The sequence below is a fragment of the Monodon monoceros genome, unplaced genomic scaffold (assembly GCF_005190385.1).
Source record: "Monodon monoceros isolate NGI ecotype Baffin Bay Population unplaced genomic scaffold, NGI_Narwhal_1 Super_Scaffold_14, whole genome shotgun sequence".
NCBI classification, from domain to species: domain Eukaryota; kingdom Metazoa; phylum Chordata; class Mammalia; order Artiodactyla; family Monodontidae; genus Monodon; species Monodon monoceros.
The window spans coordinates 48,083,044-48,096,572 of NW_021703770.1; the positions used below are offsets into that span (position 1 = coordinate 48,083,044).

General features: G+C 34.0%; 1 protein-coding gene across 3 annotated transcripts; it reads left to right on the plus strand.

Moving 5' to 3' along the window:
• Positions 1-2,999: 2,999 nt before the first annotated feature.
• Positions 3,000-12,796, plus strand: CA1 (carbonic anhydrase 1). Of its 3 annotated transcripts, XM_029222929.1 has the most exons (7): positions 3,000-3,093; positions 3,589-3,786; positions 5,126-5,244; positions 7,763-7,858; positions 8,596-8,658; positions 11,235-11,390; positions 12,339-12,796. In XM_029222929.1, the coding sequence occupies exons 1-7, from the start codon at positions 3,057-3,059 to the stop codon at positions 12,453-12,455; spliced, it is 786 nt and encodes a 261-aa protein (XP_029078762.1). In that variant the 5' UTR covers positions 3,000-3,056; the 3' UTR covers positions 12,456-12,796. The 3 variants fall into 3 exon arrangements, with proteins under 3 accessions (XP_029078762.1, XP_029078763.1, XP_029078764.1); XM_029222930.1 differs by lacking the exon at positions 3,589-3,786 and having other exon boundaries at positions 3,057-3,093; positions 12,339-12,455; XM_029222931.1 differs by lacking the exons at positions 3,589-3,786; positions 5,126-5,244 and having other exon boundaries at positions 3,079-3,093; positions 12,339-12,455.
• Positions 12,797-13,529: the final 733 nt, after the last annotated feature.

Consider the following 13,529-nt stretch of genomic DNA (forward strand, 5'->3'; position numbering starts at 1 on the left):
AAGTCTTTTCTAGCCTTCTCCAGTACCCCAAGATGAGTGCACGGTGAAATAGCTCTCCTTAATAATAATAGTAAATCTTTTATCACTTTTCATAATTCTTTTTGCTTGTGTGTTTGTTGCAAGAATTTTATGTATTGTGAAAGAAGGTCAAGAGATAAAATTATGGCATATGGTTAAAGGGCAAGATAATATTAACATTTTATCTTTAAATATTTTTTTCAGTAAATATTTGGCCTCTTAAAATTCCATTTCATAAGGTAAAGAAAGAAATCTTTCTTTCCCTTCTACCCTCAGCCTATTAATACATTTTCATCAAATTTGCAAATTAAACCAATGTAATTATTAAAATTAAACATTCTGCACATCATTCTTTCAACATTTAAAAATCTCTATTTAAAGTACTACAGTTGTTTTCTCCATATTATTGACATATAATTGGCATATAACTTGATACTTCTAAGAGTTACCAATTAGTCAATTCTCTATCAAAATTATTTACGTAGTTTTACATTACTTTTTTAAAAACTACAGGTTTTTCCATCAGCCTACTTGCTCCTGATTCAATTCCATGTACATATGGATTTATTTGGAATATTCTAACAGGGAAAAAAAAAGCCTTCTTCAGTATGTGTTTATATACTTGATGGTTTTAGGGAATAAACTGTTTAGATTAGAAGAGCAGAGGCTGTGTAGACTGAACTCCTTGGTATGCAAAAGCAGTCCAAAGATCACAGGCCTAGAAAAGTATACTGTGAGGAGACTACAGGTGAAAGTAAAGAGAACACAAAGTGAGACATATTGGATTTAGTACAGATATTAAGCTGAAAGAGGCAAAGTTTGTAAGCAGAAAAAGAGGGATAAAAGTAAATGGGAGGAGTGTTATGTTAGGACTTAAACCATAGGTGCTCATTAAATTTTACATCCTTTCTCTATATAGTTTTCTGCTTGTAGATGTACACAAACACACCCTGGGTACATAATGGTATAAAGGGTCATAATGGTTAGGGTTCAAGGTAATTTAGTGCCTAAAACTTTAAATAAAATACAATCCCATATGTATGTTAAAATATTCATGTGATGAATTATCACATAATCATGTAATGAAAAGGAAGTTGTCCTTTTTTCCAAATAGGTTGATTAATATAGTAGTTAGATTTAAAGTTACTTTTAACAAAGTAGCAATTAGGAGGCATCGGGCAAAGAGTAGCCTGTTTCTATCACTCCATGAGCTTCTGGCCAACCTGAGACTCTGGGTCTAGAATGAAGTAGCCCAAGGGTCAAGTCTGACTACTGGTCATCTTAAGCCAGACCAGACCAGATTAACCAATCCAATCCTCCAGAAAACAGAATCAAGTTGAGGTCAATGGGCATTTGTTGATAGTGGAAGGTTAAGAAAGAGTACAAACTTTGGAGTTAGACAGATCTAAGTTTAAACCCTAGGCTTGTAAGATATAAGCAGCCACTTACAAGCTTTGCATAACCCTGAGGAATTGCCTTCAATTTCCTCTTATGTGGAATACACATTTTAATGCCTAATTCGGTTATTGTGAGAATTAAATGAATTACTGCATATAAACTGTTTAGCCTAGCATTTGAGTAATACTGGACCTTTAATAAATGGTACCTTTAAAAAAAGTTCCCTTTTAAGTAATAGTTTCTTCTGCCTACTAAAGTGTGGAATGGAAGCTTGGGCCTCTTCCAACTTTGTTCAAGAGCCATACATAGTCCATCTGCATCTGAGCTAGTTGGCTATCATTAGCCAAAAGGGACAAACAATGTGCCTCTGGTCAGCCTTGCTAAAAATTGTGCCAGATTCACTTATTTCAGAAAGCCTAGGTAACTCAGAAAATTCCAGAGTGTGAAAGGAAGTATGACTACCGAGGCATGGAAATCAGTCATTACTATGGAAGCTTATATTTTCTGATTGTGTTTCCTCTGAGCACATTTAGAGCCTTGGAAATATGGACCTAGGCAGTCTGACACATACTAATTTGTTTTCTTTGCCTCCTTGAAAAGTCCTGTAGATCTTCTCATCACTCAACAGGTGGCAAGTCTCACCTTGGTCCAAGCTTAAATTGGACTTAAGAGAATTGTGGGCGTAGAAAGAGAATTAGGGATCATCCACCTCATAGCTCACCCAGTGTGGCATTCAGCAGAGGTGTAGTAAAGAAAACAACTGGACTTGGAGGCTCAAGTCTTGGCTTCTTGGCTTCTTGGCTTCTTGCTAGTTGTGGTGAAGACCCTCAACATCTCTCAGCCACAAGATGATAATTCTCACTGTATAGGATTTATGAGTGTAGTGGTGATGGTAAAATAAAATAATATGAAAGTGCTCTATAAATTGTATAGAACTATACAGAAGAAAGCCTTCTATTCCAGTAGACCTGTATTTGATGTGTAAAATAAATATTGGAACATATTTAATTTCAATATTAATAAAATCTTCTCCATTTATGAATCCCAACTCCTTTAAAAATGGACTTTATTCTCATCATGTGTCTTTGAAATGTACCATTATGAATAATATATATTACAAATAATTAGTGATTCTGTTACCTGATTTTAAATTAACATCATGATACTTGTTCTGATCAGCCTGTAAACACGCAAATTATTCTTCTTACTAAATTACTGTTGCTAGTATTGCTTAAGTGTCCAGCAAGGGTAAAAATTGGAAATCTCAAGTGCACAGTCATTTTCAGTTAGAAATTCAAAGAATCATATATGATAATAGTCAGCCATATCTTCTACTAACATGAGAGAAACAGCGCTTGGTTTTATAAAAGCTAAGATTTCCATATTTCTCTCTTACAATATAAGAAAATAAAACAATTGGAACTGACCGTACCCTTGTGGGCTTCTTTTACAATATTTTTTTTTTGCATGCATATACTTCCTGATAGGTAGAGATGATGAAATAGTAACCTATTAAGGACAGAAACGGTTCTATAAAAACTCACAAGTTGTGGTTTCAGTTGTCTACTGCACATTCAGTTGCAGTTAGTTATTTCAGGTATTATCTTTGTTTTCAGAAAAAGAAAACTAAGTAGAAGATAATGGCAAGTCCTGACTGGGGATATGATGGTGAAAATGGTAAACATTCTACTGTTCATGTAGATCAAATAACAGCCTCTTCCCTTTTCCAATAAAAGAGATTTTGAGCACTTAAAGAACCTATGTAGTCATAGATTAATGGTTTGGTTTGCCTGACTTTGAATTATAATAGCTCTGCATGTATTCTTAGCAGTTGTCCTTTGGGTCATTGTTGTCTACAAAATGCATTCTGTCTCTCTTCCTCTCTCTCTCTCTGTCTCTCTCTCCATATGTGTATATTAAAAATCTATTGCTATAACGGTAAAATATGTATAGTCTGATCCCACAGACTATGAGCATATTATTTGTATTGACAAATACACCATTTTATAGTATAGCATAGAAAAGGGGCATTCTCAAACACTGAATTTCCATTAAGTTAAACAGAATATCATTTAAGATCCTCAGTAAATCCTAATCTAATAAACAAAGTTATATTCCTAAAACATTGGATTTGATCAAGTTTTGATTGTAAGTGTATGTTTGTCCTGGTAGGTCCTGAACAGTGGGGCAAGCTGTACCCCATCGCAAATGGAAATAACCAATCTCCCATCGACATCAAAACTAGTGAAACCAAACATGATGCCTCTCTCAAACCTATCAGTGTCTCCTACAGTCCAGACACAGCCAAAGAAATCGTCAATGTGGGACATTCCTTCCACGTAAACTTTGAGGACAATGATAATCGATCAGGTGAGCCAAAAGACCCTTCTAATTTTTCTTCGACTTTACTGGGGAAATTAAAACAATAGGGCTTTAAGAAACACAAACGACCATCTGCAGCCTTTTGTGCACATGTGTAACGTTGCTGGAATCTGGTAAGGCATCTTGAATATCCAGAAAATTTACAAGTGGTAAAGATGATTTTGGGGACTCCCAGATCTGTCTTTTTTCAGTCCTTCTCCTTTTCAGGGACACTATTCCATTTCTTCTTGTTTCCAATGTCTTTTTGCTCACTTCACACCCTCTGAATAAACAGTAGCTTTTCAAAAAGGTCTATGGATCATCATGAACATAAAAACTGAAAAGGCAAATATTTTCTAATCGAGATGAGGGTGGAGGAGCCTAGTAGGGAAGAAAAACAGAGGTGAAGAATATATTTATTTGTGTGAACAGAAAAATGGCTCCGTAACTGTGAAGTGCCAGTAAGAAAATGGTCTTGTGTGCATCTTGCATGGAACAATTCTGTGCATAAGTATACTTGTCTATATTCCCCTCTCCTTACTAGGCCATAGTGACTGAATTATCTTCATATCCCAGAATCTAGCACATAATAAAATTTTCAAAACTGTTTACTGAATAATTTATTAAATGACAATTCCATAAAACAACTCTACTGACAAAAGGCAAAATTTGTTTTAGCACTTTCCTACAAGGTTATGAGCCTAAATTTTAGACACCTTGCAGCTATGTCCATTGTTAGGATTAGGTCTGGTATTATGTGTGTTTTATTAATCATATGATTGGATAGACTCTCTAAAGAAACATGGTCATTCAATGTTAGAATTTTAAAAGTGACCTTACTGTTCTGCTGGAATATTCTTTTGGTCCCTGGCTAGGGATTCTCAACAAAGCTGTCAAGATACCCTCTTGTGTCCTGATCAGTTACAAGGTATGTGTTGAGTAATTTGTTACTAAAAATAAACTACTAAAGATCTTGATGCATACTGCCCACTACTGTCTTTGTTAAAAGAATGAATGAATGAACTTGCAAATTAAAGCAGATTCAAGGAAAGCCATGTAATCATATAATTCACTCATTTTCCAATATGCTTTCTTGAAGGCAGAAAAAGGTAAAATTACAGCTCATGTGCTGAGAATTATATATAATTCATGCATTATCGTAGGGTGCACCATACATATGAAGACCATCATTGTGGATGTGGGGAAAAAAACCAACAAGATGGAAACTTTGGCGCTACTGTTTGTTTTAATTTCTACTCAATCCAATTTAATGTTAGTTTATATTAAATGCAAAGATAAGCTGGAGCTTATGATTGTAACACTAACAGTAGTTTCCTTTTTCTTCTAGTGCTGAAAGGCGGTCCTCTCTCTGAAAGCTATAGGCTCCATCAGTTCCATTTTCACTGGGGTGTCAAAGATGACTATGGTTCTGAGCACTTGGTGGATGGAGTCAAATATTCTGCAGAGGTAAGGTAGCTTAACGAGTGAGCGAGAATTACACTGAGAGTCCTCCCAGAAGCAGCTCCCTTATAACATAAGACTCCATTATAATGGCTCCAAAGGAATGAGCATTCTGGTCCCTGAAAAGCACTCCCAGGCTCCATTAAAATAAAATACAGACGCACTGTGTTTGGCAATAGAGGGAAATTTTCATGTGAAAGAGGCAGGTGAACTTGGAGTCAGACTCATGAACCCCAGAATACTTTCATTTCAGAATGCCTTGAAAAGTTATCTTGATGTCAGGCTAGCCTCAAGGGGAAATGCTGCTCTCCTTTTAAAACTCCGACCCCCAAATGGAACACACCATCATTCTCTTCTTATTTAAATGTTCAAGTTTGGACACACCAGTAGCATAGGTGTAGCTAGGCTGGAACACTTCAGTAAGACTCTACTAAGAGTGCAAGTTTAATCACAGGAGTCATCACAGAGTAGCATACTCTAGATAAGGGTTTGAGGTTCCCTGGCTCAGGCCACTACCCTCTGGCCTCTTGATTCACCCCCACATGGAAGTTTGTGATCCAATTCAAGACATTCTGTCTGTATATCCATGGAAAAATAAAGAACATTTGCATCAAACTGTCAACAGAGGGTATGGGAGACTAAAAACAAAGAACTTTTGTTTTTCATATGTATGAATATACAATACATTTGTACCAATATAGACTGGTTGGCTTTTTTATTTTACTTTTATAAAATGAGTTCGTAATACATATAGTTTTCCAACATGCTTTTTTTTCACTTACCAATTTATCATGATCATTTTTTCAAGTCTGTAGGTTTAATTGCACCTCTTCTTTTACTATCTGTACAATATTTCAGTGTATGGATATGTTAGAATTTATTAGCTGAGCCCTACATATGGACAATTACAATGCCTTTTCCTTTTTGTTCTGTTCTTTTTGCTTTTACCAAAAAAAAAATGCTGCAATAAATACATCTGTACATGTATCTTACACCCTAGTGAAAGCAATTATGTAGGGCAGATTTTCATAAGAGGGACTGTTAGGTACAGGGTTATGCATTTTTCATTTTAATAGAGGATTTGGGAATAGTATACAAATGTAACTTACTTTATGTTACATTGTAAAGCCAGGCTAATAACTTTCAATGTTGCAGAAATCCATTAAATGTATTTTTCCTATTTGTCCTTCATAAAATTGAAGGTGGACTAAAATCAAATGGGCTGAAAGCCTAAATTAGTATTAGTAGCATCTTTGGGGGAGGACATTTGGTTGTATTTAAGAAATATAAACTGGTGATTCTCTCATTTAATTTGAGAAAAATAAAATTAATCCAGGGTAGAGATGACAGGCACTTAGCCACAAAGTTCAACATATGACAGGTGGTGGGATGGAGGATGGAAGAGAGAGAAGGAGAGAGGGAGACATGGGGAGAAAGAGAGAGAGAAGAGAAAAAGAAGAGGGGAAGAGGGGAGGGGCGGGGAGGGCAGGGGAAGAGAGGGCAAGGGAGGGGAGGCAAGAGAAGGGAAGGGAAGGGAAGGGAAGGGAAAGGAAGGGAAGGGAAACATGACATGGAGAGAATTGGTTTGATTTAGAGTGATACAAGTGACCAGATGATCACTTTACATTGGGTGGTCAGGAAAGGATTTTTTCAGAACTGGCATTTGAGTTCAGCCTTAATTCAAGTCAAAATACTGCTGTTGAAAGATTATGGGGAAGGACACCCCAGAGAAAATCAGCAGCTAATGCAAAGACTCAAAGTTGTGAACCAAGTGAAGGGGTATAATCTATGAGATGTGCTGAAAGATGGATGTTGATAAATGGAGAAAAGTAAGAAATTAATGACAACTGTTGTATTTTTTGGTTGAGCAATTAGATGGAAGGTGTTGCCTTTTCCTAAGAAGGAAAAATGAAACAGGTCTGGCAAGGAGGAAGTCAAGAGTTCTAGTTTGGCCATATTAAGTTTGAGACTCATATTAAACATCCATGTGGAGATATCAAGAAAGTATCAAGAAGACATACACACATACTTGGGTATACAAGTCTAGAGTTCCACAGAGAGGTTAGGCTGGAAATGTTGGCTTGAGATGTGTCTGGATATGCCCAAGAGAATCTGTCCTTGGCCAACTCCAGATACTTCAGGAACCCCTTCTCATAAAGTTACTAAGTACCTCAAGTGAGAGAAAATTAAGTTTTTGTCCCCAAACTAGTTAGCCAGAATTCCTGATCTTCTTATACCAAAGTTTTTTTTTTAAAAAAGGAGTAATATTGAATAGTTATGATATTGTGAGAAAAGACATTTTACTTACTGGTTCCAGTATGTGCACTTGCCTACTCTGTTCAGCACACAGATAACTCTTCTTAAGAGTGAGAACATAGCCCTTTCCATGCCCTGGATGAAGGGTCACATAAGTTTTATCTATCAAAGCCAAGATATATCTTTATATATTAACAAGTTAATGTCTAACTTACTTTTTACTTTCACAATGGTATAAATAACTACTCAACCACATTGTCATTTTTAGCTTCATATAGTTCACTGGAATTCTGCGAAGTACTCCAGCTTTGCTGAAGCTGCCTCACAGGCTGATGGTTTGGCACTTATTGGTGTTTTGATGAAGGTGAGTTATAGAGAGTTACAGAGCTCTGCTAAAACTATTTCTTACCAATCAGACCTCAAAATAGGATGAAATAAGACAAAAGAGTATTTGAGTCCTTCTTTTTTTTTTTGGAAAGTTCCCCTTCTACTAATGGCTGACCACAGGTGAACAAACAGTTCCCTAGTGTATTTTAGTTTGTTTTCTCTTGACTTTTCCCACTTGAAGAGAGAAATAAATTTCAGGTAGAGATGAAATGAGAAGGTGTTGAAGGTGAAGCTAATTTTTTTTTTCAGCTCTTCCAAAGTCCCTTTCTTCTAAATTTCCTACCTCATAGAGTCAGGAGTTTATCAGTTTAATGTTTCAAAAGAAAAATATATTAAGAGGATTTTTGTCCCATAAAGAAAGTTCAATTGATATTTAAAATGGAAGATTTGTTCACATCCTCTGTAGGAGAGTCCCTGAAAAGTTCTATAGGGAAGTTATTATTAAAGTGGGTATATTTGGGTGACTAACTTTTGGAATTATAGTGATTCTAGTTAACCCTTATTGAACACTAACAACATGACATTCATTGTACTAATTATATTAATAGAACAAAAAGTAGGAGGTTTGTTTTTGTATTACAGTTTTGTTAAATTCCTATATTTTGACTTGCATATTTTTTCTTCAATTACTGTTTTTAATTGAAAAAAATTAACTAAATAGGATTTGACTTGATAACAATTTTTATCTCACACTTTATTTTTTTTAATCTCCAGGTGGGTCAGGCCAACCCAAACCTGCAGAAAGTACTTGATGCCCTAAAAGCAGTTAAAACTAAGGTAAATAGACTAATTAAGTTAGTTTAAATCAGAGAACAAGAATCCGCAGAACTACAGAAGTCATTTAATTGCATATTTGATGTGAGGAGTAGGAAGGCCGAAGCACAAACTACCAATCTGAAAATCAAGGTACTACTTAGGTGTTCCTTGCTTCTGAAAAGGTCTCTGACTCAGATATTTGTTTTATTTTAGTTTTGTTTTTCATAGTTATTAGTCATCTATTTTGGCAGGATGAAGCCTGTAGAAGAATGGGTTTCATAGCTGTTCAAATTTGTTTAAAAACTATAACCAACTAAAATGTGAATTTTTTACATCATGGGGAAAGATATCTTTATTTTTTATCAATACAAAAATACAGAAGTTAAGGATATTGTTTTAAAATCCCTTTAATATGCAGTGTCTGATAACCATGATTCCCCCTGTCAGCTTAAAAAAGAAAAAAAAGATGGATTTTATGATATATTTAACCTTAGCTTTACTGTTTTAATAGTAAATAGTTAAATCATATGTCAGAGATATGTCATTTTCTTTCATTGTATTTTTATATAAAATAAATCTAGTTCATGTTGAGTCTAAAAAAATTAATCTTCAAATGGATATATTATAAAGTGGAAAGTCTGAAGATAAATAAGCACTCAACTCAGGAATATAAAAAATAATATATGAAAAGAAAATAGAAGGAAATAATTAATGAAGATGAAGCAAAACATTAATAAAATAAGAAAGAAAATGAATATATACAAGGTAAAATTTTATTACTAAAATGAAAAGTTGATTCTTTGGATAAAAGCAACCAAAAAACACACTTTTGGCAAGTTTGATGATGGAAAAAAAGGTACACATACAAAAAATTTATTAGAATTAAGGAATTGGGTCATAATTAAAGATGTGGTAAAAAGTTTTAAAAGAGAAAAATTTGTACACTTGACCCTTGAACAACATGGGTTTGAACTGCACAGGTCCACTTATTCATGGATTTTTTTTTTGATAAATACATGCTATAGCACTACAAAATTGGCACTTAATTGAATCTGCTGATGCACAACTGTGGTTATGAGGGATGACCATAAAGTTATACGTGGATTTTTGACTGTGCAGGGGTTCAGCACTCCTGGTTCAGCACTCCTAACCCCCACATTGTTCAAGGGTCAGCTGTATAATACTATACCAGTAAATTTGAAAATTTAGATTAAAAGGATGAATTTCTAGGAAAATGCAGAGAAACTGACTCAAAATGTGTTGAAAGCCTAAACAGATCAAGAATCTAAAAAGAAATTGAAAAAATAGTAAAAATCGTATCTAGTGAAAGAAAACTCTAGGCCCAGACCACTTTATGGGGAAGTGTTACAAAACTTTTAAGAAACAATCATGCCACTGTTAACTAAACTGCTCAGATGAGGGGACAGAAAACTTTATTTTGATTTAATTAAATGAAACCTAATACCCAAACTGGGTAAGAACACCACAAAAAGGAAATCATAGGCTAATCTTTCTTAGGAATATAGCTAAAATAAATATTAAAATCAATTACAGCAAATCATATTCAACAGTATATTAAAAGAGTAACGTTTCCAAACTAGTAGACTTTATCCCCAGGATGCAAGGATAGTTTGATATTAGACTATCTTCCAATATAAGTCATTACAGTAACAAATTAAAGATGAAAAACCATATTACAAACTTGTTAGATGCTTGAAAAGCATTTGATAAAAATTCAATGCCAATTCCTGAAGATAAAAAAAAGAAAGAAGTCTCTGAAAACTTATTGAGCTTAAGAAAGAATATCACATACCAACTTGGATCAAACATCAAACTTAGTAGTGAAATATTTGAAGCCTTTCAATTTCAATCAAGAACAAGACCAGGGTGTCAACTGTGACCACCACAACTGACCATTACAATAAATGTCCTAATCAATGTAATAAAGAAAGGAAAGAAATAAGAGTACATTTTTGGATAAATATTAGGGAAACAAAGACAAGTCTATCCTCAAGTGCAGAGGATATGATCATTGACATCGACCTGGAAAATACAAATCAAACAGGTAAAAAACAGAATTAATACACAAGTTTAATAAAGTTGACTACATAAAATATTAGCATACAAATATCAATTCATTTTCTATACACCAATATAACCAATCAGAAAAGAAAATATGAATAAATAGAATGAAGATAAAACATACCAATATACATGTCAATAAATATCTTTACCACTGGAACAGTATCTGGTATCATTCCTAGAGAAGCAATAAATGTTTTATACTGGAAATTAACTATCTTTTTAAAGAATACAGATAATAAAAACTTTTTGAATCTTTGCTTATCTTCAACCAAATGAAGAAGGAGGCAGATTGCTCAGTCAAAATTCCAGTGTAGCATATTTTCAATCTTCTATTACTTTTATTGTTTATATCCACAAACACACCAGTCATGAAATACTATATAGTAGAAAAATTGATTAAATTCTTAGTTAAGATCTATCTACCAAATAATATAACATATATGTCATATATGTAATGATGCAAATAGTTTATATCATGATATAATAATATATTACTTTTCTTTTTCTTTCAGGGCAAAAAAGCCCCATTCACAAATTTTGACCCCTCTGTTCTCCTTCCTTCATCCCGGGACTACTGGACCTACCATGGCTCTCTGACTCATCCTCCTCTTTATGAGAGTATAATCTGGATCATCTTTAAGGGAAACATCAGTATTAGCTCAGAACAGGTAGAGTATCAAAGGTGAATGAGTGAGCATTAGAAGTGCAAAGCCGGAATACCATTTCAATTCATAGTATTATTGGGGGAAATTATTATTTCAATTAGATTTTGAAGAGTTCATTTTCCCTTCTAACTGAAAAAGATTTATTTGTGACATAAGGCCTATTGAATAATCAAAAATAAAAGTGTATTTATAAACACTATTTTTACTTTATGTAGAAAAAATATATGAGATTCAGAACTCTTGCTATTCTTTTTGCCTTAATAAGGAAAACTCCAACTTTGTTAAATATCTTCCTAAGAGTTTCAAAAACAAGAAAAAACTGGCACTAGAAGTACTATTAACACTTTGGGGAATTGTGACTCTCAAGTGGCATATTTTGATAGCTGACATGGGTTTTTGTTCTTTTTTGAAACTTAAGCTCGTAAATATTCAACAAAATATCTCATTAATTATTGTTTATAATTATGAAAATAGTAACTATCAATGATTGAGCAACTACTTTTATTAGGTTATTTATGTACGGTTTGTCAGTCAATTCTCATAACAAGCCTTTAGGGCAGGTGGTGTGACCTATTGGTAACTAAAACTTCTTGAGCATATGCCATATGCCAAACACCATTCTAAGAACTTTACATGTATTGACCCATTTAGTCTTCACAACAATGCAATGAAATAGTACTATATGGAAACTGGGGCACCAAGCAGGTAAGTCTCTTACCCAAGAGTGAGAAAGCTGGTATTCTAATCCAGTCAATCATCGATAATTTAAGCCAAATGCCTAGTGCAAAGAAATGTGAAGGAATTTTTGGCTTCCTCCCTTCGTATCTGTGAAACCACTGCAGTCTTCAACCTGATTTTCTAAATATCAGTGCATCAATTATACTAGAAGAAAAGTGTTCTGTGTAAATTTAATAGCTTTTGACTATTTAAATACTTTATCCTCCCTCCAAGCTGGCACAGTTCCGCAGTCTTCTATCAAATGTCGAAGGTGATAAAGAAGTCCCCATTAAGCACAACAACCGACCACCCCAGCCTCTGAAGGGCAGAACAGTGAAAGCTTCATTCTGATGGGCCCAAGAAGAAATTTATCCTCCCTCAAGAAGGGAGGCTCTGCTTCTGATGTAATCCAATAAAGCCAGTTTTAAGAAAAGTTTATTTTAATACTAGCAAGACAGCCTACTTTCAAATTTAATCTGCAGAACTAAATAGCTTTAATTTTTACTCTTAATGCTTAACTCAAATAGTAATCTGTAAGTTTACAAAACTTGTGCTTAAATTCAAGTCTATTTTGTTGAATTCTTTATAACACAATTAATTTCTTAGTGATTTGTACTTAATTTCTTAGTTATTTGTATCTCTTTCCATTTTATTCATTTTAATTGAACTAATAAAATAATTGTATCCCTGTCTTCTTGTCTATTATGTACTCTATTTTTAAAAGGCATTAGGTTTCTACCTCATTTACATTCAAGAATTTTAAATGCTTTATTTGCAACATTATTTTGCCTCAAATGTAATAACCTAAGAGTAGCTTGAGATGAAATGTTGAGAATTCATTTGCTTACTCTTGAAGACAAAGACAGCTAGGATGACAATGGATTTAATATTATTATGCTGGGCCCATGTTGCTACAATTTGTATACTCTGTGATAAAAATGATATATTTCATACAGGAAATGATGCTTCTGGTTATTGCTTCCACTCCCCACCCCCCAACATTAGCAAGTTCATTGTTTTTGTTGGGTTTTTTTTCCATTATTATAACTAGTTAGCTAGCATGGAGAATCTGTACTTCAAATTTGGAAGAAAAGTTACCAGTGAATTATTTATAAAAATGATAAAGGAATCATTTGGCTTAGAATCATATAGAAATATCACATATGCTTTTAGTCAGATGTGTACTTAACCTGAAGCCATTCTTTCTGAAGCCATATCTATATTCAGAATTCTGCAAATCTTGTGTTCATTGTTTAGTCTTGTGATTTACTTATTTTCTCTTCTCTGAGAAATCATATTAGAGATGAAAGAGCACATCCATTCCAATGTTCTAGTCTTGTCTAATATCAGAGAATCAGTCAAAACCTCTCAATGACTGTAATCGTACATAGAAAGGTAGACAAAGCAGATTCTTCATAGCTCTGA